General features: G+C 43.1%; 2 protein-coding genes across 2 annotated transcripts in view; both read left to right on the plus strand.

Moving 5' to 3' along the window:
* Positions 1 to 38: 38 nt before the first annotated feature.
* On the plus strand, positions 39 to 5864 carry cacfd1 (calcium channel flower domain containing 1). The gene is made up of 5 exons (XM_061798855.1): positions 39 to 507; positions 2052 to 2124; positions 2877 to 3002; positions 3154 to 3261; positions 4278 to 5864. Exons 1-5 carry the CDS (start codon positions 396 to 398, stop codon positions 4354 to 4356), a joined length of 498 nt encoding a protein of 165 aa, XP_061654839.1. The 5' UTR covers positions 39 to 395; the 3' UTR covers positions 4357 to 5864.
* Positions 5865 to 7268: 1404 nt separating this feature from the next.
* Positions 7269 to 24362, plus strand: part of si:dkey-34e4.1 (carboxyl-terminal PDZ ligand of neuronal nitric oxide synthase protein) — a 30216-nt gene continuing 13122 nt past the window's right edge. The window contains exons 1-6 of the mRNA XM_061798854.1: positions 7269 to 7991; positions 8946 to 9017; positions 23215 to 23307; positions 23371 to 23429; positions 23921 to 24029; positions 24108 to 24237. Coding sequence (XP_061654838.1) covers positions 7884 to 7991; positions 8946 to 9017; positions 23215 to 23307; positions 23371 to 23429; positions 23921 to 24029; positions 24108 to 24237 — 571 coding nt within the window. The 5' untranslated portion in view covers positions 7269 to 7883. The remainder of the gene's footprint in view (positions 7992 to 8945; positions 9018 to 23214; positions 23308 to 23370; positions 23430 to 23920; positions 24030 to 24107; positions 24238 to 24362) is intronic.

Consider the following 24362-nt stretch of genomic DNA (forward strand, 5'->3'; position numbering starts at 1 on the left):
AAACAACGAGCACGACTTCTTCCCACAATGCCCCACGGTTGCAGCAACCAGGAAGTAGGAAACCGTAGTCTCCGCCGAAAGAACCATATCGGATGGTTCCGTGTCTTTTTTATTTTATTTTATATTATCATAATTATTGTGTCACTGTTGAGTCCTAACACAGTTTGCAGTATATTAAGAAGAGAACAGCGGTGACGTTGATGTTTTGGACATCTTTGGTCGACACTTATTAGCATTAGCTGCTAGCGGTAAGCTACTGTCGAACAAGAACAACCGCGACAGGTTCCATTTCGGCTCCACGGTACGGCTGGCGTCGGCGTCCGGAGCCGCCCCAACGCCACCGACAGCTTCGTCGTAGAAATCGAGCTTTGGGCTACTAGCTTTCTGCCAAGACCATGAGCTCCGAGGAGACCGCAGCGTCCAGCAAAGCCACCCCGCCGGAGGACGATGGCATGACCTGGTGGTACCGGTGGCTGTGTAAAATAGCCGGTGTGCTGGGAGGAATATGTAAGTCAATTGCTTTTGAATTTCATTTATTTATTTCATTTTTTTAAATATGTTTTTTTAAATGTCGCTCCTGGAAGGCGTCACGTTATCGTGGTGGAGGGGTTTGCGTGTCCCAATGATCCTAGGAGCTAAGTTGTCTGGGGCTTCACGCCCCTGGTAGGGTCACCCATGGCAAACAGGTCCTAGGTGAGGGACCAGACGAAGCACGGCTAAAAGACCCCTATGATGAAAACTATTAATGGATCTAGGTTTCCCTTGCCTGGACGCGGGTCACCGGGGCCCCCGATGGGAATCTGCACCCATGGGGGTCCCCCTTCCCGTGGGCTCACCACCTGCGGGAGGGGCCAAAGGGGTCGGGTGCAGTGCGAGCTGGGCGGTGGCCGATCCGATCCCCGGCTAGAGAAGCTGGCTCTCGGGACTTGGAACGTCACCTCTCTGGCAGGCAAGGAGCCCGAGCCGGTGTGTGAGGTCGAGAAGTTCCGACTAGATATAGTCGGACCCGCCTCCACACACGGCTTGGGCGCTGGTACCAGTCCTCTCGAGAGGGGTTGGACTCTCTTCCACTCTGGAGTTGCCCACGGTGAGAGGCGCCGAGCAGGTGCGGGTATACTTATTGCCCCCCGGCTCGGCGCCCGTACGTTGGGATTCACCCCGGTGGACGAGAGGGGAGGCTCCCTCTCGACGGGTCCTGACTGTTGTTTGTGCCTATGCACCAAACAGCAGTTCAGAGTACCCACCCTTTTTGGAGTCCTTGGAGGGGGTGCTGGAGAGTGCTCCCGCTGGGGACTCTCTCGTTCTACTGGGGGACTTCAATGCTCACGTGGGCAATGACAGTGAGACCTGGAAGGGCGTGATTGGGAGCAACGGCCCCCCAGATCAGAACCCGAGCGGTGTTCTGTTATTGGACCGGGGACGACCCAGGACACGCCGGCGTCCCTGCTAAAGCTACTGCCCCGGTGACCCGACCTCAGATAAGCGGTAGAAGATGGATGGATGGCATTTTTTAAATGGAACGCTTCCGAGTGACGTCACCATAAGTACCCGGATGGTCACGGTTGAGGCGTTTATTTACCTGCCTAGACGCAAAATAAATAAATAAATAAAAGTTTTCTGAGTTTTGTGCTTTAATTCAAAATGTCCATTCACGTACTGCACATTTTAATGTTGCTCACAGATTAAAATAGCGGCAGGTTGTTGTTTTGTTTTATTTCTACACGAAATAAACGTTTTAGTGAGTGGTTCGGCGTAGTCGGACAAAAAGATCAGCCGTCGCCCATTGTTTGGGCCCCGCCTGCGCGACTGCAGAGCCTGGTCGTCGTCAAAACAAAAAGCACCATCAGCAACACTTGACACCAGAGAGTGTTGCATATTCCATGAGCTTTGGACGGAAATAAGACACAACAAGAGCTGCTTGCTTGACCATTTCATCTGACACCACCCATGAAATCTAATACTGTACACACGCACGAGTGGGGAAATATATTAGCCTGTTTAATGACATTATTGTATTGCTCTTATCTGGATAGTTCCTGTGTTTTCTGCAGCGTGTGCCATCGCAGGGGTGTGGAACTGTGTCACTGTGAACCCTTTAAACATCGCCGCTGGAGTGTGGATGGTGTAAGTCGCCGACTTGGCACACATTGACTGATGAGAATGTGTTTTTACAGTTTAGTTTAACCTGTGAGTGCTCCCTAAGGGTGTTTTATGCCATTCAGTTTCAACCATTTTGGCTGTGTTGAATGAACATAGGTCTAATTTTCTCAAGAATATTTTTTTTCAATTTGTTAAATCTGTGCCATAAATTAGCCCAGTGACACATTTGTTCCTAGCGACAAAAATTATTCCGTTGAAAATGCCGTGTTTCATCACACGTTTATGTTAACATAACTAATGGAATCCTTTCGGTCAGGGGTGTCAAACTCCTTTTTCTCACAGGCCACGTCGTAGTTATGGCTTTCCTCGGAGGGCCGCTACGACTGTGAACCCATATAAATGAAAGATTACCACATATATTCTAACTATATACAGTATACACAACACATTGATGAATAACCAGTTTTGAAATCAGAAGCCTATAAAAACATGTTTTTACCTATTACATTTCTTTTGAAAGGGGGATTGGTCCCAAAAAAATGCTTGGCAATATCTCAATGGTATTACACCAGAACACAATGAGCAATTTTGATTTGCTTTCACGGGCCACATAAAATGATGGGGCGGGCCGGATCTGGCCCCCGGGCCACCAGTTTGCTAGCAGATAATCGGCAGAATAATCGATTCTACCAAAGATTTGTTAGCTGGAGTCCTACAATGACTGAAGTTTCAAATGGATGATGATGGTGACGATGATGATGAACCGCCTCGTCCAGGTTGAACGCCTTCGTGTTGTTCCTGTGCGAGGTGCCCTTCTGCTGCCAGTTCATCGAGTTCGCCAACGCCGTGGCGGCCCGCGCCGATCGCTTCCGAGCCTGGCAGAAGTCCTTCTTCTACTGCGGGTGAGACATTGTCCACGCCGTCTTCATTACATCAAAAACACGTTGCGAAAATTAGTTCTGGAAGAATTCAAGGTGCCGCTGTACTGTGTATGTGGGGGGAAGGGGGGGGGGCGATGTCCTGGACTTGCTGGCTGACTTGTGTTGGGCGCAGGATGGCGCTTTTTCCCATATTGTTGAGTTTCTCCTTCACCACGCTGTTCGGGAACGCCATCGCCTTCGCCACCGGGGTCCTGTACGGCCTGGCGTCTTTAGGCAAAAAGTAAGAGCGCTCAAAAAACTGTACTTTTTCTCTTTCAAAAGATGATTCTCACTGTCTTCCTGGCTGTCAAACATCCACTAACAAGCAGCAGACTCTCCTTTTATATGGACTAATTATCATTTGCTTCATCGAATATCCACTGACATGAGTTTTTATTTCATATTTTGTTGTTTGTTAATTCAAGCTTTTGTTTTGTTTTCATTGCCGTCACAACATTAGGTACACTTGATCTAATCTAATGAGAGGCGCAGCATCCCAAATTCTTCACAAAGATGATAATGCTCAACAATATGTTTACAAATATGTTGCTGTAAAATTTGTGCTTACCAACTTTGCCAAAATATTACGAACAGGTCTCACCACTGCAATAACTGCATCCAATTGTTGTGTAGTATATATTAGCATACATTTATATTGTATATTGTAACCTACATTCTTTTAATTGATACAAAATTTAGAATTCTATTATCATCCTTTTCAAGGCAATGTCCTTAAAAAGGCTTACATTCTTAAATAGGAAGGCCTTCGTCGGTCTTAAAAAAATAGCACGAATAGGTCGAGCCCCTTGCAATTCCTTTCGAGATGTTTTTGGGTGTCCCTGCTCCGTTCACAAATTTTTGCTAAATGCGGTCAGGCTCGCTCCTTTATAACTACAGTATTAACATTTGAAAAAGGGTCCGGTTTTCTTTCTTGAACCACTATTTGGCTGCGGCATTATATTTCAAAGAACATCGCAAAAATATCAGCACTGTGTTCTGAATCACTAGCCACTATATATATATATATATATATATATATATACATACATACACACACATATACACACGTACATACATATACAGTTAGGTGAATTGTCTTGGTCCACCATGTAAAAAGTAGCCTAAAAAGCAGCGCCAGTTCTTACCTCATGTTGTGGCGTCCTAACATTCCTAACGGGCGCCATTTTAAGCGTGGCTTTAACGAACCCCCCCCGCCCCGTCCCGATGCTAACCCGCTAACGGCCGCTCGCCTCTCAGGGGGGACGCGGTCACGTACGCCCGGCTGCAGCATCACAAGCAGGCCGACGAGGAGAGGATGAGCGGCGCCGCCGAGTGAGACCCCGCCGCCTTCTTCCCGTCCTCGTTCCTCAACGCTGTCGACGTTCTCCAGATGTCCTGCTTAATTTATTTATTTATTCTCTTATGGGACTTCATGTAAGTTGTGTGAACGTGTGTATTTAAAAAAATATTCCTTTTATGGTTTGCATTTTTGTTTTGTTTTGTTTTTGCTGCTTGCTTGTTGTGCGTGAAGCCTTGGACTCCAAACTAGGGCGTCCATTTTGTGATTGCTCCCTTCCAGGACCTTAACCGTCTTATTGATTGTATTATGTGCTTATATGACTTGAGATTTATTTTTGGTTTATTCCCCCTTAAAAAAAGCCTGAGCCTTTGCCTTTCCTGATCCACACCTTGAATGTATTTTTTAAGTAAAAAATTAATAATAACTGTAGTCCATTACAACTTATGCTCACTTGCAGTTTTAGCAGAACGAAAAATGAGTAGTAATTTACCCTATTTCCTCTTATAGTGGCCAGGGGACATTTCTTGACTCGTGTATAGAGAGTACCAAACGCCTGTTTCGGAGTGACATCGATGAATCGAGTAATTGGTTAGAAATTCATTTTGCATTAATAGCCACAATAACGTGCATATGAGGGGAAGCTGTTATTTTTGTCCATCTGGGGTTTCCATTCTCAGTCTAGTGTAGTATCTGTGATTTTGTGTGTGAATGGCTTTAAAAGGCGGGGCCCGGCCCGGTGAGCGCCGTGGGCGTCAGCCAATGAGTGTGGAGATTTTGCTGGCTGTTGTGTGACTTGTGGCCATTGGAAGCCCCTGTATGAGTGTACTTATTGTTACACATTTCTTGATTATTCACATTTGTCCATTGAACTGAGTCGTCACACGGCCGTTGCGGCTTTTTGCGCATTCGGGTGACGAGGCACATGGTGACAGCAGCCGCTCTACCTGCACGCTGTTATGCCTGCGATCATACGGCGAACCCTTGTTTATTGCCGAGGTGTTCCATTCCTATCCCAATAGGTCAAAATTTGCTTTGCTGTAAAACAGAAAAAATATTTATTTGGGTGGGGCAGGTGTTTTTTTTTTTTTTTTTTTTTTTTTAATTCAAGTGGGTGATTATTAAAAAGGGATGCCGCTATTTGAGGAAATACACTATTTAACAACCTGTTACTGACCTCTTTCAAAATCCAGTCAACATTCAATTAAAAAGGGACTATTAATTGGTTGATTGTGTTGTTGTTTTTTTGGGCAATGTGCTATTTGTATTGTTTGTTGTTGTCCCGAATATTAACGAAAGTTTGGGAGAAAATGTTTACAACGTATTTGCAGTTTTATCAGCTGAACGGCTCTCAGGTACTAGTAAACACACACACACACACACACACACACACAGCCATTGTTAAGCCATGTTAACTACAGTTGTAACAAGGTCACATGAGAGCTTTTTTGTTGTCGTTTTGGAATCTTACCGTGGGGCCGTGTGGATGTTTTGTGCGCTGTGACCTGAATGCTCTTCTCGATCAATTAAACAAACCTGTGACTAAAGTTTTTCCGCTGTGGGTCTTCACTACACCGACGACGGTTCCCTCTCCGGTCGTGACGTGCTCGGTTTTTAGGCCACAGCAATTAGTTGAGCCGTGAGTAGTTTGGCCTTGTCACTTCACTCTGTAATGTTGCTCTCCAGTAAGAATACGGTAACTTTAAATATGACTCAAGAGAAAGTGAAACGCAGTCCTCCAAAGTCAAGAAATTAATTCAATAATGGATAATAATATAGGCCGCCTTTGTTTTTCTGGGTGTCTTGTAACTATGGTAACACGTCAGAGATGAGATGAGATTTTCTCCATCTTATTTGATCAACACGAGCAAAAGCGTTTGCTTACAAATATGTATGGAGAATCAAAACATTCGCCTCCTAATTTCATTTGGTGTTTTTAGATTCACCCTCATTGACACAATGTGGTCGACAGGGGGCGCAGTTGCCTCATTTCATGTCAGTGTCTTTCGTTAATTGACCTTGATTATTAATATTTAACCACATTTTAGAGTTTCAACAAAATGTTAATGCGACAACGTGTAATTCTCACGTTATATAATGCATATAGTAATCAATTCTCTATTTTAATGTAAAAAAATGACATGCCATTCAATTATATGGCTTCCTTCAACATTTTGAAATTTGATTTCTTTTACCATTTTATTTCCTCTCGTTGTTGAGTATTTCAAAAAGCACTATAAGTGGAAAATACCCATCTCCAGGTAGTATCACTAATAGACAACAAAAACATACATTGCTAAGATGAACTCTTATATCATAGCTGTTTTCCCCCAAAATTGCTTATGATAATGTGCCATTGTATAATTATTTCTTTTTCATTCCTTTAGCTTATTCAGTGATTTATTTAATTACTGCAAAAAAATATATATTAGTAAAGCACCCAAGTTTATGTGAACATTAGTTTGAAAATGGTTCACACATTATAAATAAATGAATTGCTAAAAACATGTTTTTTTTTATATAGAGAGAGAGAGCTCTCGGTGTCATGAGGCACATAAGGTTTCTGTAATCTGTAGTTGTTTTTTTTTTTTTACGGGAGTAGGTGATTGGCCTACTGCTCAACCCCCAACCTGGTGGACCAGTTTTTTGTTTTTTCTGTGAGGGTTTTCCTTCCCTTACACAAGCTTCGAGCACCTGGTATTCCCAAGGAGTCTCCCATCCAAGTATTAACCAGGCTGGACCCTGCTTAGCTTCCAATAGCTGGCGTTTAGGTGTTTTATCACTTGCATTAATTTAGCTGTTTTCTCAAAGTGGTTGGTTAGACGAAAAAATGTTGGTTTATTTAAAGTAGTAAAAAATTATTAAATACTAACATGATTGGTTCATTAATTATCATTAAATTTTCATAATACTAATAAAATGCAAAATATTACATTATCACAATAACCTGTTTGTTGCATTAATTATTTATTTTTTTTCTTTCAAAAATTGGCTGGTAAATATATATTCATTTCCGTAAATGATTGCATTACATACATACAACTACATTTTTGAAACATTAATTATGACTGCGCTTACTACAAGTAACATCTAAAAAGGAGGACTAATGATTTGGTAATTTAAATAAACTCATATTTTACAACCACATTTGAAGCTTTTTTTTCTCCCCTTCGTCAATTTATTAGTGTACCTAATAAAGTGCCGCGAGCGTCTCCGTTTTTGGTCTCCAGGGGGAGCGCGAGTGTGGCCAGCACGCGCGCATAACTGACGCACAATGGCGCCCGCCCGCCCGCCGGGATTTGGTGGAACTTTGCCCCAGTGAGAGCTTTGCATTGTGCGGGAAGAAGACAAGACAAGTGCAACCTCGCAGCACACTCCTCACCCCCGCGCAGCCATCGCCACCGCCACCGCCACAACAACGGACGCCATCACGAGCGCCGCATTGACGCTTCTGCTTTTCCCTCTCCTTCCGGTTCGGAGCGACGACGATGCGCCGTAGCCAGGAGGAGGAGGAGGACGCACCCGGCGGCGCCCGGTCGTGAGGTCGGCGCCGCGGGATCCCCGCCATGCCGGCCAGGAGGAACCGCTACAACCTGGTGGACGACGTGGCCGACGCCAGGCTGCCGCTGCACAACGACGAGGCGTACCAGCACGGCATCTCCTTCCAAGCCAAGGTACCTCCACGCACGTGACACAACGCGCTTAAATACTATATTATGCACACACACAAAAGTTGTCCTCCAAAGCTTCTCAAGTAACTGGTGAGCACAGGTGGCTAGAGTAGGGAAAAGAAAAAGAAAAAAGAAAATCGATGGATGGAAGTCTGTTGCATTAAAACTACTCGGACAAGTATGATTTATTCAAAAAGTTACTCTCATAAATGTAACGCCTTTACTACCCGTCTGCTCATAATCTACATGGTGGACGTACTTGCATTCAAGTTGGTCTTTTGAAGACTTTGGGGCGAAAGAGCACTTGGAAACGCACCCCACTTCGCCATCAACTAACTCTGTTTCTGCCATCAATTATTAAGCTGTCAGGAAAACAGAATTCAGCTTTTAGAGGACCAGAGGATCGCTTGTAATTACCTTCAATATTCAATTGGATTGGTTGTCTCACTTATTTATTTAGAGTGCTTAGCCCGTTCTCAAGAACATCTGTCATCGTGAAGTGCTTTAATGCAGACTCTTTTAATATATTTGACAATTTTCTACATGCAAATTAGGAATTTTTAACCTTTTAATACCAAAATGTGTGCTGAAAAATAACAATCAAACACTACCAATCATGATTCTGTAAAAAAAATAAAATAAAACAATGCAAGTAAATAAAAGTTTGACATTGTAACAAATGGTCATGTGCTTTATTGTTTGGCAATGGCCATGTACATTGTGAGGGCCCTAGAAGGGAGCCCTGAGGCACGGAGAGAATATGCAAACTCCACATAGGAACAGAGATTCGAACCCAGAACTTCATGAAAATCATCTCAGGCAGGAGCTAGCCTTCCAGTAGGCGCTACTGAGTGACCTTTTTTTTTGGGGGGGATAATAATAAGTTGATATACAGTACTGTGGTACTTTGTCAAACATTGCTCCTTTTAATTCAAGAACATTGTGTGCATGTTGCAGTATGTGGGGAGTCTGGATGTGCCGCGGCCCAACAGTCGCATGGAGATCGTGGCGGCCATGAGGAGGATCCGGGTAATGAGACAACAGCATCGTGCTAAAGATACCACACAAACTCACGCTCACACACACACACACACACACACAAACACACTAATTGAGTCCACAATAGCGAGAGTGTGTTGCTGTCAGATGAAGTTTGCGCGGATGACGTAGCGATGCACGCTTTTGCCCGTGTAGCAAAGTGTTGCATGGCTGACTTTATTTTTGATGCACTCAACGGAGATGTCAACATGCCGAAATGGCCGGCTCACTGTGTCTGTTCAGGCATGGCTTCTTGAGACTTTCTTGAGGGTCTACTCTTGATAGACACGTCGACCACATTTTTTTGTTGCTAAGTAAAACTGGCTTTGAGGGTTGAATTTTTCAAAACATTCCAAGGGCTGCTGTGACCATGGAATGGCAGCTTCAAAGCAAAATGGCTTTTTGGCCACGGCGGCTTGAGACTTTTTTTGTGGGTCGACACACAATAACCTACCGAATTCCATATCCGTAAGTGAAAGCGTCCTCAGGGGCTGAATTTTTGAACAAATCCCCGGGGGATGCTATAGGGAACCCATGGATACACATTCGCAATATGCAAAAATCCATGAAAGCTCTGCTAGCTTGATGCTAACATATAATGCAAGACAGCATAGACGGGCTTACAGAAATTAACACGGATGTTTCAGTAATGATAATTCCTAAAACAACTGCTCTGTTAACACTCTAACGGCGCGGCGACACGTACATTACAAACGGAGCAAACAACAATGCTCACCGGCAAATGAGTATAACAAGGAAGCAATTTCAACAGCACTGCCTTTTTTTTTTTTTTTTTTTTTTTTTAACGAGTGTTCGGGTGCACACGAGGCTCCCACTGCATGCGATTATTACGGGATCTCAGCAGTTGCCGGAATTGTTTTCCCGCTCGCCGTGTCCCAGCAGGCCGCCGCTCCCTCCCGGCCCCCGGAGACGGCGCGCGCAGCTGCGCGAGGCGAGCGGGTCGACGGCGTAATCTAAGTGAGCCTCGCGAGGCTCCGACACGACAAGGCTCTTAAGCACGGCTGAGCGAGCTTGCGCCAAATGTGCCGTTTCGTTTCTCAGAGATGGCGGAAACGGCAAAATGTGCGTTTATCCTCTGAAACATGCATGAGTGCCGCATCGTTTCCCAACTTATGTGGGGAATCCTCACAACTCATTCGGGTTCTTTTTGGCATGTTTGAGTGTGCAGTCAGAGGAGGTGCTAACCCACAAATTACATTCGGGTGTCTGGAGGACACATGAATGAATCACAAGCTCAGTAGGCCGAGAACAGGGATTCCCAAACTGTGCTCTCCATTAGATAAAAAGTGTAAACATCTGAACATTTAATTTTCAAATCCATGTGATTGTTTTAGGAAGGAGAGAAAGATTAGGGGGTAAATGTCAGCATTTTTCATGCGTAACATTTTGTGTGGATGAGAAGGGGTGCACCAACTCCTTTGGGATGACAAATGATCGCCTCAATCCTTGACTTGACATCTTGCGAGATTCGCTGCTGTCTCGCGTGAAGCCATCCACAATGTTGAGGCTGCGCGCCGGGGAAATGAGATGCGCCCTTTTAGTCGGGATGGCAAAACATGCAGCGACTCATTTCTTGACCTGAGATCTTTTTTGCGAGATTTGACGAGGTCTTGCGTGATGTCATGCACACTATTGAGGGTGTGTACCAGCTCTCTCGGTATGACAAAACATGCACGGGCTCTTGAAAGGGACATCTTGACATCAGGGGTGGGAGGGAGCGGCAGTAAAACAGGCCAAAATCCAGATGTCAGGGACTAAGGCGGGGCGAGAGACAATTTGCTTACAAGGTATGACTTAACCAATGCGCGAGTGTGAAAATAAGTCTTAAGTGAAGATTTAAAGATTTCTACAGAGGTAGCCGCTCGAATATCCACGTTTAGGGGGTGCGCAGAGGACAGGGGGTGTGGCAACTCTCTTGATGATCCAAAACACGTTATAGAAGCGAGCAAGAAATTAAGTCTTACAGTCAGGCTGCCTGCTAGCTGCCAAAGCCGCTGTCTTTTTTCCTTTTTAGTTAATCTCTTGATTGTGATTGGTCAGCGTGGCCGCGCACCTGCCGTTCCCACGGCGAGACACAATGTCTGTCGCCCCCCCGCCGCTCCTTTGAGACGCGTGTGAGGCCGCTCTCCATTGTGGCCCACTCGGCAGCTTTTCTCCGCTTGGATTTTTGTTGCTTTCAGTTTGCCTGGCGGCGCAGAAAGCGCCTTTGAATGCCTCGTGCCTGTGTCTCCGGCCACTTTTCTTTTGGATCAGTGGGTGGGGGTGGGGTTGGGGTGGACTTGCAGGAAGATGGCAAATGGAAAACCCTCCCCATCCCCTCGCTCTTCTCCCACCAAAATAGCGCACCTCCATTTAGCCCATCGCTGGCTAGCTCCTCAGTGTGGACAGGAATAGATCCGAGGCTGCGGGCCAAAAAGGCGCTTCCCCCTTTGAATTCCAATCGGCCCCTAATGGGATTTTTTTAAGGCCTTCTTTTTCTGACTGCAAAGAGTCTCCTGGGAAATTTCACTCTTTTTTTATTTTTTTATTTTTTATTTTTTATTTTTTTTTAATAACCCTTCTGTCCGCCTGGATCACCGTTTGTTGCGAGCACATGCAGCATTGGGGCAGCGGGGATGCGTTCGCTCTGCTGTGTTTGCTGGGGGATAAAAAGCAACACACATCATAAAGAGACAATATTGACTTAAGAACAAACAGATGTGCAAGATGAATAATTCATTACAGCGAATCCCCATTTACTGCGGGGGAGACGTTCCGTACCCAACCGCGATAGGTGAAAATCTGCACTATAGGGAGAGCATTCAAACAACATTTGCGAGCTTTATCCCTTCCACACTCTTTAAACACATTCACACTTATTAAAACACAAACTTAAGTTGACGAAAGTCCTCTAGCTTAATGCTAACATACTGTATAACACAAAACACCATAGACGGGCTATTGGAAATTAGCATAGATTTTGCTGTAATTACAAACGCAACACTAACTCAATTTTATTTACGAACAACCGCAGCGCCAGCAAAGTGCCGTACCTAACTACAACTCAAACACAAAACAATTTTACATAACAATTTAGAAACAAAACAAAGTTTAAGCAGTCAAATAAATAAGACACAACAAGGGCAGAGTCTCAAGCCAAGGAATAAAAATGTGTTTTGAGGCAGTGTTTCAAAATGGATAGAGAGGGTGCACTGGGAGGTCATTCCATAGGTTACATTCAAAACCAACAACAAAAGGGAATTCAACATTATACATTTAAACACTAGAATGTTTGCTACAACCAGATAAGGAAAGTCTGTTAGCTTAAAGCCAACATATGCAAAACACCATAGACGGGCTAATGGAAATTAGCATAGATTTTACAGTAACTACAAAACTTCAAACGACGGCTACTTTAACACACACGGAGCAGCAACACATACAGCATACAACAACAGTCACAGGCATATATTTGCTCTTCCTCTTCATTGCGCTGCATCTACGCCAGTAGACCACAGTGTCGCCCGGTATGTTGTGGTATTACACTGAAGGTGCACAACTCTTAAGTTCTGTAATACCCATAAAATCTGTCGCTCAAAAAAACCCCAAAAAAATCAGCGATACGTCGTGAGCTTGAACAATGAATGGCAATACAGTGGTGGAACACTGTATTGCTTTTCCTTTTGATATTCCTTCCCCCCGGCAACACACAGGAGCAGAAATACCATAGGATAAAATATAGTTCCTCAGAAGACTGATCGACTTCATCCACCCTATTGTGTGTCGGGGCTGAACAGCAACAACACGGGTCGGGGGTGTCATTGACAAAATGTAGGACAATCCTATCAACAAGCCACTACATGATAGCCCAGCATGCAGTATGTCCGAGACAACAAGAGGGGGTGGGGGGATGCGGCTCGCCACTTTTGTTCTATGTGCACTCAAACATTGCGCACACCGGATATGCATGTTTGTTTGTTTTTGGGGGGGGGGGCTTTCCATAATGGGGGTCATTGTTTTCACTGGTGCTGGCTTTAATGGCAGATGTACATGAGCATAGTGGCTGACCTATATTTGTCGTGGATCACCTCAAATTGTTAAGTACCCTTTTGTCTGTGCCACACATGCGGAATGGAGCCCTACATAAATGCATAAATGTGTCACTTCATGTATGCGGCTTGGATGTTTTACACCCTTCAATCGCACGCCAAACAAAGAATAAGGGAGATTGTTGTCACGTGTAGGACATAGCCAATACTTGCCAGAAATGTCTGCAGCTAGAAGCTTTCCCATTATTTTGCGAAATGTAGCCAGTTTGGATGTTTGTTTTTTTCTACCATTTCCACCCAGGTGCAGGCATATGTATGTAGAATACAGGAGATTGTTGTCATGTGTAGGACACAGCCAATAATTAGCTGAAATTCCTACACGTCTTGTATGTAGCCAGCTTGGTTCTTTTTCATGCCATCCTTCACAGCCCAGACGTATGTCGAATATGGGAGATTGCTTGTCGTGTGTAGGAAACAGCCAAGTAATTCGCCAAAAATTCACGCAGCCATGAGGTTTCTGATATTTTTGATAAATTCTGTCAGCTCAGATGTTTTTCCACCCTAACCCCACAGCCCAGACATATGAACAATACAGAAGATTGTTGTCAGTTGTAGGACATACCCAGTACTAGCATGCACTAATTATCACCCCTGTGGTCTCCAATGTTTGTTTTGTTTTTTGTGCAAAATAAGGCCTGCCTTGGATTAACCCCACTATCCCTCACAGCCCACACACACATATGAAAAATAAGTGGGATTGTTGTCGTGTAGTACAGAGCCAGTACTGGCCAGTAATTCCTGCAGCTCCAGGGTCTGAAAAAGCTCATTAATACCTGACAAAGTGACGTTTACATAACTAATAACACATCGCGGTGGGTGACGGAAATGTAAAAAATAAATCCGTGGCCTTAAATACAGCGCGCAGACAGCTGGTCCTCTCTCACATGGATGGACAAGCAGGTGCCAAACGCTCGCAGCATCATGTCACACGCATACACAAACACGCTCGCATCATCCGCCCCCGAGGCCGTGCCACCGTTAGTTGACGACATGCGCCAGCCAAAACGAAAGATTTTCCTCAAAAGTGCTGAGCAACAAGAGCCTCAAGTCAGAGTTTCATCATCACGACATTCCTGCGCTGTTGCTCGCCGCAGCCTCGGGTTGAGGTTTTTCGCCATGAAAAAGTTAGAAAATAATTATAGTAATAGTTAGCCAGTTAAAAATGCAACTTTTTTTTTTTTTTTACCTTTGGGTGTGTGTGTGTGTGTTTTTTTTGGGGGGGGAAGGTAGTCAAAGACCTGGGAAAAAAAGATTTTAAAAACTGTAATGTGCATGCCAGGCCAGTAGTTGGCAATGTAACTGGAAAGAAATATTAGTATTTACGGCAACCCATTAGGAGACATTGTCACCTCCCTCTACGGGAGATTGTTGTCACATATAGGAAACAGCCAGTACTTGCCGGAAATTTGCCCAAGTATGAGGTCACGGATGTTTTGGTCAAATTTACTGGCTGGATGTTTTTCACCCTCTTCTTCCCAGCCCAGACATGTTTAGAATATGAAAGATTGTCAGACGCAGCCAGAAATTCCTGCAGCTACATCTTCTCAGTCATTCATAAATTTAGCTGTGATGTTTTTCACATCACATTTTCAAATATTTTCTGCAAGGTTTCCGATTGGTTCGCAAAATGTAGCCGGCCTTGAAAGTTATACATGCTACCGCACAGCCCAGACGTATGTATGAACATTATGAGAGCTTGTTGTTATGGCGAATACACAGCCAGCACATGCCAGACATTTCTGGCGCTACTCGGTCTAAGAGGCCCAAAAACACTTTTCCACCCTTTCTTAAATCTCTTTCATCTAACTCAAGTTAGCGTGACTCAGCTGCTTTTGACAGAACGGTCGCGGTCAGAGCAACTGATTGGCGTGGAATTTATGTGACCATGAAAACGTCTCATACAAGCGAAAGTGGAGTTTAAAAATGAAATCTGTGAAATTCTACGATAGAGAAACACACACACATATATATATATATACATTTTTTACTCCTCCCTTATACGTTAACTTATTAAAACACACTCACATGTATTAAAAGACCCTTTTTAAAGTATTCCTTAGTGCCTGTTGTCACTCTCTGACTGTCAAGAGATGGGGAAACTTTTGTATAACATCACTTTGAAGAAACGAAAAGAAGACTCTTGCTCACAGTTTACCAAATAAGAGGCACGGCGTGCTTGCTTCAAGCTCCCAGTTTACTGTAAAACTGACGCATAAAACAAAACAGAAATAAACATTTTATATTTAAACACCAAAATGTTTCACCAAACCATATCATTTCCTCAACCAAGTCTGCTAGCTGAATGCTAATAATGCAAAACACCATAGATGGGCTAACGGAAGTTAGCATAGATGTCACAGTAATGTTAAACCTTCTAACTCCTTGCTTGATTGTCTCCTCCTGGTTTGCAACACAAATTAAAAAATGTACTACGTAGCAATCATCTTTTACGACCCTGCAACTTGAAATCAGAGAATTGTTTCTAAACACATTATACATATCGGAAGATAAATGCTGAAAACGTGTTAAGACTGAGAACTTTGTAGTACCATTAAACTGTTTTTCACGCCGCCCAAACTGTTTTTGGGGGTCGTGGCGAAAACGGTGCCCAGTGAATGCACGAGTGCCATGTGTGAAATTTAAAAGACATATTAATTTTTCCATTTACATCGACTTTGCTACTGCAGACTGGGGCGGGCCAAATAAGTGGCCCGCCGCCCCTGTAAACTAAATACTGGGCACTGTGTCCACTCTGGACCGGCGCCGTCTCAACACAGGACTTTTTGCACGGAGAATGGCCGCACGCCTCAGTGGCTCCCCGACAGGCGCCGTGAAAGGACAGGCCGTCCCTCGGGCACCGGGAGGGGGAGACGGTGAAGGCGGGTGGGGGTACAGGGGCAAAACAAAGGAGCAACCTTAGCCTCCCAAACACTTAATCTCAGTGCAGCCTCTGCACACGGAGGCTTTAAAGTGCACTCTCGGAAGCGCAGATTTAGTGGCCCAGAATGGACGCGTCGTAGCCGCGGGCGCGCCCACCATGCGACAAAATGTGTCAAATTGGGAAGCCTTCCGCTGCAATGAAAGCTTTCCTATTTGCATGCATTTGTTGCTAAATACCAGCATGGTTAATAATGCATAAACGCTTCGGGGCAGCATCAATTTTCTGCTTGCATCTCTTGAATGTGAAATGAATTTCCTTTCGTTACTCGGGTTGCTATCTTGCTATATGTTACCATAGCAACTGTTAGCATGCTGACATTTGCGCTATTAGTTGTATTATTAAACTCAATCACTCTAAGTAGTTTTCAGAGCAGAGTTGCCAGCTGTTTTAGAGTATTTTCAAGTGGCTAATTCCCCCCCCCCCCCCCCCCCCCCCCAAAAAAAAATAAACGCTTGCAAGTGAAACTAGCTCCGGGGACTGAATTCTAATAGAAGCAGGAAATGTATTAACATCTGCTGTGAGTGTTTCCATACAGCACCCTACTGTTTTGTACGTAGTGTTGTTTAGTTGAATTGCTAATTTTGCCGTCACTGATGTCGCTTGTCTGTGTGACATTGTTGACCGTCGTTTTGTTTCCGGTACATTTATCCCGACGGATCAATGACAGGTCAAACTGTCTGCGGCGAGCTGGAGGGTAAAGAACGTGGAGGACCCGCCAACTGGAGACGCGATAATCGGATTACTGGCAGTAACCTGGGCACGTCACGAGCCCCCAAATCCCTCGGCAGCCCCCAAAGCTAAAAGCCGTGCCTCCCTACGAATCCCTGCGCTTGTGTGTGTACACACCCTTTTGGTTATTGACGTCATTGTAAATGGAATATCTTTGGGATTTGAGCAGATACGGAGTAAAATAAGCACATTACAGTGGAGAAAAAACAATTAAAATTGAACTTATTAAAAGACACTTTCTAACGTATATCTTAGTGCCTGTTGTCACGCTCTCGCTGTCAAGAAATGGGACACTTTCGTATAACGTGACTTTAAGGAAACGAAAATAAAACTTGCTTGTAAAGTTCTCCAAATAAGAGGTAAAGCGTGCTTGCTTCAAGCTGTTTGTTTGTCACTCCCGGTTGGACTTTACTGTAATACTGACACATGAAACACGGGGAATAAACATTGTACGTTTAAACACTAACATGTTCAACCAAAGTATTTCGGTTTTCGGTAAATGAAAGTATGCTAGCCTCACGCTAACAAGTAATGGGAAACGCCATAGACAGGCTGAAGGAAATTAGCATGGGTGTTATGGTAATTATAAAACTTAAAACAGCTGCTTCTTTAATACACACGGAGTAGCAACAAAAGTTTTTCTTGGAATAATTTAACTTTATTTTCATTGGCATTTTTCTCATAAAATTTCGCTTTCTTCCCCATAGATTATGACTTTTTACTCACATTACAGTACATCTTTATTCTAAAAAACTGTGACTCTTTCCCTAAAAATTTTCAATTTTATTTCCTCGTGATATTTTAACTTTACTTTCATAAAACTATATTTTTTCCTCATAATGCTATGACTTTATTCTGGTATTATTATGTTTTCTTCCTCATAGATTATGCCTTTTTCCTCATAAAATGACGACTGTATTGACCCAGAATTGATTAATTTTTAATTTTTTTTCTGTCCGGATTTTTAAGCTTCATTTTCATACAATGACTTGCTGCATCTCTTCCAGTAGAGCACAGTCGTGCCCGGCATCGTGCGGCACAACACTGAACTACGCTGAAGGCGCGCAACTCTAAACCTATTAAAAGATATCTAAAAAAAAAAAAAAAAAAATCGGTGGTATAGCAGGCGCGCAAACGATGCCCCACAATAGAGCGCTACACCGCAATATTGATACAACAATATTGATAAAAAGGGTCCTCTGTTTATAACGGTCTCGACATAAACCGACCACCCCCTTTTTATATATCAAAATATAAATCAAATTCAATGTCCTGGAGTAGAGGTGAAGAATTTTTTTTCTTTCGTCTGGCTGGCTTTGAAGCCGCGTTGCAGGCTAATGAAAGTCGTTGATCTCGCCGTGTCACGGCGGCGCAGCCCGCGTGGAGTCGTTGCCTGCTGCGCTCGTCTGAAGAGGATTATCCCGGAAATTTCTGGTTGTGCGGGCGGATGTGAGGCCCAAAAAATGGATGTAGCCTTTGAAAAGAAAATAGAAAATGCTTTGAAAAGACAAGGCAAAGCTTTTTATGTTGGCACTCGGGATCAAATTCAAATTGGGAGACGTTTGCTCAAGCTCGGAACTGGCGTTGACTTGATGGAAAAAAATTAATAAATAAAAATGCTTATGGCGAGCTATGAAATTTCACCACCTTGCGCCGCCCACACAAAATGACCCAAACTACAACTATTTGTAATTTAGCTTTGTTTATCTGTGTAATTACATGGTGCAAATTAGTCAGAAATTGGACAAAATTTGTTCACTTTTGAAGGGTTATTGGAAATAATCCAAATCTCCTCGTCAAAGCAAAATGGTCTTTTTGGCGTGGCTTCTTGAGACTCTTTTGTGGGTCTACTCCTGATAGACATGCCCACCCAATGCCATGTTGCTTAGTGAAACCAGCTTCAGGGGCTGAATTAAAAAAACGTTGGTCGCCACCAATGAGCACCCCTGAGTTTTATGTTCCAACGGTGGTGAGTCGGCAAACTTTGCTGCCATGCTCCACCAACAAAAAACGTCTTGTAATTTACCATCGTCCGTCTGTCTAGCATTTGTATCTCAAATTTGGTAGAAATTGGTCAAAATCTAAGATCGAAGATTAGTTCAGTTTTGGCCAAAATCAGTCCGAAATGTCCGCTTCAAAGCAAAATGGCGAACTTTCTGTCTTTTGGGCCTGGCTTCTTGAGACTTTTTTGTGGGTCTACTCCTGATAGACATGCCCACCACATTTCATGTTGTTCAGTGTGAAACTGGCTTCAGGGGCTGATTTAAAAAAATAAATAATAATAAAATAAAATAAATAATTTATAGACACACAAATTTGAGGGCTGTTTATTCCAAGAAGCCTGTCTTTGGGGGGGGGGTGTCTTGGCTCATTCCATCTCCCAACAGTCCTCTCTTTGTTAACACCACCCCCCCCCCCCCAAAAAAAATAGGAGAGAAATTCCAGGGAAGTCCCCAAATCCTGAGAATTGTAATGAATCAGTTGCTAGGTTGCCGCAATCTATAGGGCCTATTGTGGGCTCCAGTACGGTGTCAATGGCGCCAGCGGGAGCGCGGAAGGACCCGCAATGCACTCTGCCTCTCGTAGATTTACCAAGGAAGCAGAACGGGGGTTGCGCCACATTACTCCGCCCACATTGGGAACCCCGGAATGTCTGTACAGTGAACCCACTCGCGTTAAAGACATTTAAACATCTTAAAGACAGAAAGGGGAGACTAGTATATAACATCCCTTTGAGGAAAGGAAAGAAGTCCAAATGAGAGCCGCCGCGCATTTATTTTTCACTTCCAGTTGAAGTTTACTGTAAAACTGACACGTAAAACAAGAAATAATTCAAAATTGTACAGTGCATTCAAACAGCAAAATGTTCAACCAAACCTTATTATTTCTTCCAACAAAAGTCTGCTAGCTAAATGCTAACATGTAATTTGCATAAACCCATTGATGGGCTAATACAAATTAGCATAGATGTTACACTAATTGTAATCATTGAAACTGTTGCTACTTTAAAACACATGGAACAAAAGTTGCAATATTTTCTTGTAACACTTTTCATTACAATGTTTTTCTCATAAAACTGCATGTTTTTTGCTCATAGAAATGAACTTTTTCCTCACAAAATGTTTTTTTTTTCTTTATGAAGTGGCATATTTTGCTATTTTATTATTTTGACTTCATTTTCAAGAAACCATTTTTTTCCTCACAATACTATGACTTTATTCTGATATTATTATGACATTTTTCTCATCAAATTCCACATTTCCCCCCATGAGATTATGACTTTTACAACACACCCGGAGCAGCAGCATATACAACCTGAAACATAAAAGAAAAGAATTAAAAATTGTACATTTAAAAACCAAAATGTTAACCCGATCCCAACGACGGCAAAAGTCTGCTAGCTTAATGCTAACATGTAATGTGAATCCCCATTGACGGGCTAACATTAATTAGCAGAGATATTGCGCTAATTGTAAACATTCGAGCAACTGCTACTTTAAAACTCACGTTCAACGACACACTCAGGCAAAATATTCTCTCTGCTCTGCGGGAACGACGACATTTACTGCAACTTTGCAATCACTGTCAGAAATAGGACGCTGCAAATCTCGCACGACGGCTCACTCGGAATCAATCGTCTCACACGGGTTTACTACTCGCTTACTTCTCCCCGAACGGGCCATCAGAGCCAAGTAAAGGAAGTGCCTCATCTTGTTCGCCGCCGTTCCAGCTTGACACGCTAATGTCTCAAGCTCCCAATTGTTTGTTGCTGCGTCCATGACGGCGATGCGTGAAAAGCTTCAATATTTCAAAGCACTCACTGAGCGGTGTGGGGTGAGAGGGGGGGAAGAAAGAAAGCAGAGATGAATATTTCATACTTGGGATGTGAAGTTGCAAAATCCCACTTTGCTGGCATGGAGTGTGAATTATAAAGGAGCTTGGTGTGGCCGTCGTCACGGCGTGTACTTGGGCAACTTTTTTTTTGTTTTTTTTGTTTTCTTTTTTACTAATAGAATAGTTTTTTTTTTTTTTACTCACAAAATTACTACTTTATTAAAATTTCATGAAATTAAATGTGACTGTTTTATGTTAATGACATACTTTGACTGATCTGGTATTGTTGTGATGTTTTATTCAAAAAATCTAGGAAAATTAAGGCTTTTCCCTCGCAAAATCGTCACTTGATTAAATTTTTAAAAATATTTTTATAATTTTATTTTCATAAAATGTAACATTTTTCCTTATAATACTATGACTTATTCAGATATTATCATGACTGTTTCTCATAAAAGGCAATTTTCTTCCACATTTAAAAAAAATGGCTTCTTCGCAAAATTCCAAGTTTATACTAAAACAAAAATAGCACTTTTTCTCCATAAAGTTGTCACTTATTTTTCATTCTTTTCACTGCATCCCTTCCAGAAGAGTTCATTGCTGGCCGGCATGTTCTTGCGCAACACTGAAAGCGTGCAACTATAAATTGGGACTTGCCTCTGTATTGTAAAAACCCATAAAAACTAATATTTGGTTAGCAAAAGAGGAACCGATATACAGTAGCCGGGTTTCACTGTCTCAAAAATCAGGGTCAAATTTCCGTATTGTACAAATTGGAGGTTCCAGTGTATTAACGCGTGTGTGTGTGTGTGTGTGTGTGTGTGTGTGTGTGTGTGCGCGTGTGTGTGTGTGTGTGTGTGATACGGGCTCATGTATTTCCTGTCGTCCCTCTGCAAATCCGTTCTCTATTTAATCAGCTCTCCCGGGGACTGGCTTCCGAATAATTAGAGGGCTGAAACTTTAATCGCTGCGGATCCGGGGTGCTGGCAAAGCGGGTCACTTTGTGTCGACGCATGCGAGAAATTGAAAATTTAACAAACTCTGCTGACACTCGGAATCAGGTGGCACAGTGGGATTTTTTTGGGGGGGGGAGGGGCACGGGAATCGATCATAGACGTTTGTATTCAGCGAGAGATTTTGAGGTCCTGAAGTTTTTTTCTTTCTTTTGTTTGCTGGGAGAGGTCGTAATTGTCAATTCATTGCTCCCTTGTTTCACTTGATGATCTCTCAAAGCACAAAAAAATGCACCACTAAGTTCATGCGTGAGTCAAGAGGATCAACATTTTGGCATGATGAAGTTTCCAGAACAGAACGTTGCACCGAGAGAAAACAAAACAAAAAAAAAAAGTGTCGACACGGCGCACTCGCCGAGCTTCTCAGCCAAGAGCCTCGACAGGCTGACGTTCGTGTTCGAGTCCCTCGGAGAGCCAGACAGATGTGCTGGCGCCAAATACGACCTGGAAGCTTCCGACGTTGTTGTTTTAAAATTCAGCAGTGTGGCTGTTTTTGTCGTTGTTTGAGGTGGAGGGCGATGTGTCATCTTTCATTTCTGAAGTTGTCTCGAGGTACAAGAGTGTTAAAGTTAAAAGTATTGGAGAAAAATGAGTTTTAAAATTTACAGGAAAAAAAAAAGCTCTTTTTTGTCAAAATTGTCATAATTTTGTGAGGGGAAAAAATGTGCAACTTCATGAGAAAAACATAATACCAGAATCGTGGGATAGTATTATGCAGGAAAAAAGTAATTTTATGAAAATAAAGTTAAAATATTATGAGTAAAATGTTGTTATTCTAAAAAAAAAAAAAATTCACTTTTTCTCAGTAAAGTAGCGTCAGTTTAAGCTTACGATAAAAAAATTGGAATTTTATGAGAAAAACATCCTAATAATATCAGAATAATAACCTCTTCGTGTCACGATAAAAAATAAGTACTTTGATTAAAATGAAATATGAGAAAAATATCACAGTAATACCAGACTATTGTCATAGTGTTACAAGAAAAAAAAAATTTTTTTTGAGAATGGAGTCATAATGTTGTCAAGAACAATTCATATTACAAAAAAAAATTATTAAAAAAAATGTAAGAAAATAAAGTTAATTGACAGAAGAAAAAGTTGCATTTTTATTAAGACAAAGTGATAATATTTTTGAGAAAGCGAATTTCTTTTAGTCTATGGTGGGTCGCGTTATATGTTAGCATTAAGATAGCGGACTTCCGCAAAGATAAAATAATATGGTAGGTTGAACATTTTGGTGTTTAACTATATTGTATTTAATTATCGTTTGTCGTATGATCGGAGCGGCACGGCGCGCGAGCACATCTGCCTCACAGTTCTGAGGACCGGGGTTCAAATCCCGGCCCCGCCTGTGTGGAGTTTGCATGTTCTCCCTGTGCCTGCGTGGGTTTTCTCCGGGTACACCGGTTTCCTTCCACATCCCAAAAACATGTATGTTGCTTCTCCATAAAAGTAGTGCTTTGCCGCCACCTGTAGCCAATTTCCATATATTTCGTACAAATGCTACAAAGCGCCATTAGCTTTTTTTAACGGAAGCGTTTGTGCCCCGTCTGCTCAACCAGTACGAGTTCAAGGCCAAGAACATCAAGAAGAAGAAGGTCAGCATGGTGGTGTCCGTGGACGGCGTCAAGGTGCTGCTGCGCAAGAAACAGAAGGTGAGGCGCCCGCACTAATTCAGACGGCTAATGCTAATGTGCTAACGCCGTTTCCGCCCGCAGAGGAAAGAGTGGACGTGGGACGAGAGCAAGATGCTCATCATGCACGACCCCATTTACAGGTTCGTCCCCCGCCGTTATCTGATGGATGTCATTATCATGTCACCCGGCGAGCGAAGCTTAACGGGCATGTATTCTATATTAGACGCATACAGTCGGTGCCCTCGATAGGCGGCACGAGGAACAAGCTGTAAGCGCTACAGTCTGTTCTGTACATGTACAACTGCTTTGAAATGTCCTTTTTTTTTTTTTATTCACATTTCCATTCACATTTTCAACTTAAATTCTTAAGTTTCTCCATTTTTTTTTCTTAAATGTAGCTTTTCATTTTTTGTACTTTGTTTTATTTATTGCTGTTATTTATTTTTCATATTTCCATTTTCAAGGTTGTACATTTATTTTTTGTAGATATTTTTTGTACTTTTTAGTTTTAGTACTTTTTCATTCATTTTTATTTATTTTTTTTTAATTTTTTTTTTACACATTTCCATTTTCAAGTTCGTACTGCGGTTATTGGCCGTTGAAAGTTTACCGATCCCCTTTTCTTTTCCAGGATTTTCTACGTGTCGCACGACTCGCAAGACTTGAAGATCTTCAGTTACATCGCCAGAGACGGCTCCGGCAATTCCTTCCGCTGCAACGTCTTCAAATCCAAGAAGAAGGTACAGACGAAGCCCCCAAACGAACCTTCGGTGAACGTGGCTGGGTCCATATCGAAAGCCGTCTTCCTTTCCGTCCAGACGCAGGCCATCCGCATTGTGAGGACCGTCGGTCAGGCTTTCGAGGTTTGCCACAAGCTGAGTCTGCAGCACGCCGAGCAGGACGCCGACGGGCAGAGCGACAAGTCGGCCGAGGAGTCCGGACGTGGCGGTGAGGCGGGCCGATCTCACGTACACTATGTGAGCCGGTGTGCGTTTCAAGTTGACAGCTGCATAGCTTCATTTAGGGCCGGGGGGGGGGGGGAGGGGGGGGGAATCAAATAATTCGGCTACGTC

Source organism: Phyllopteryx taeniolatus, chromosome 15 (assembly GCF_024500385.1).
Source record: "Phyllopteryx taeniolatus isolate TA_2022b chromosome 15, UOR_Ptae_1.2, whole genome shotgun sequence".
NCBI lineage: Eukaryota > Metazoa > Chordata > Actinopteri > Syngnathiformes > Syngnathidae > Phyllopteryx > Phyllopteryx taeniolatus.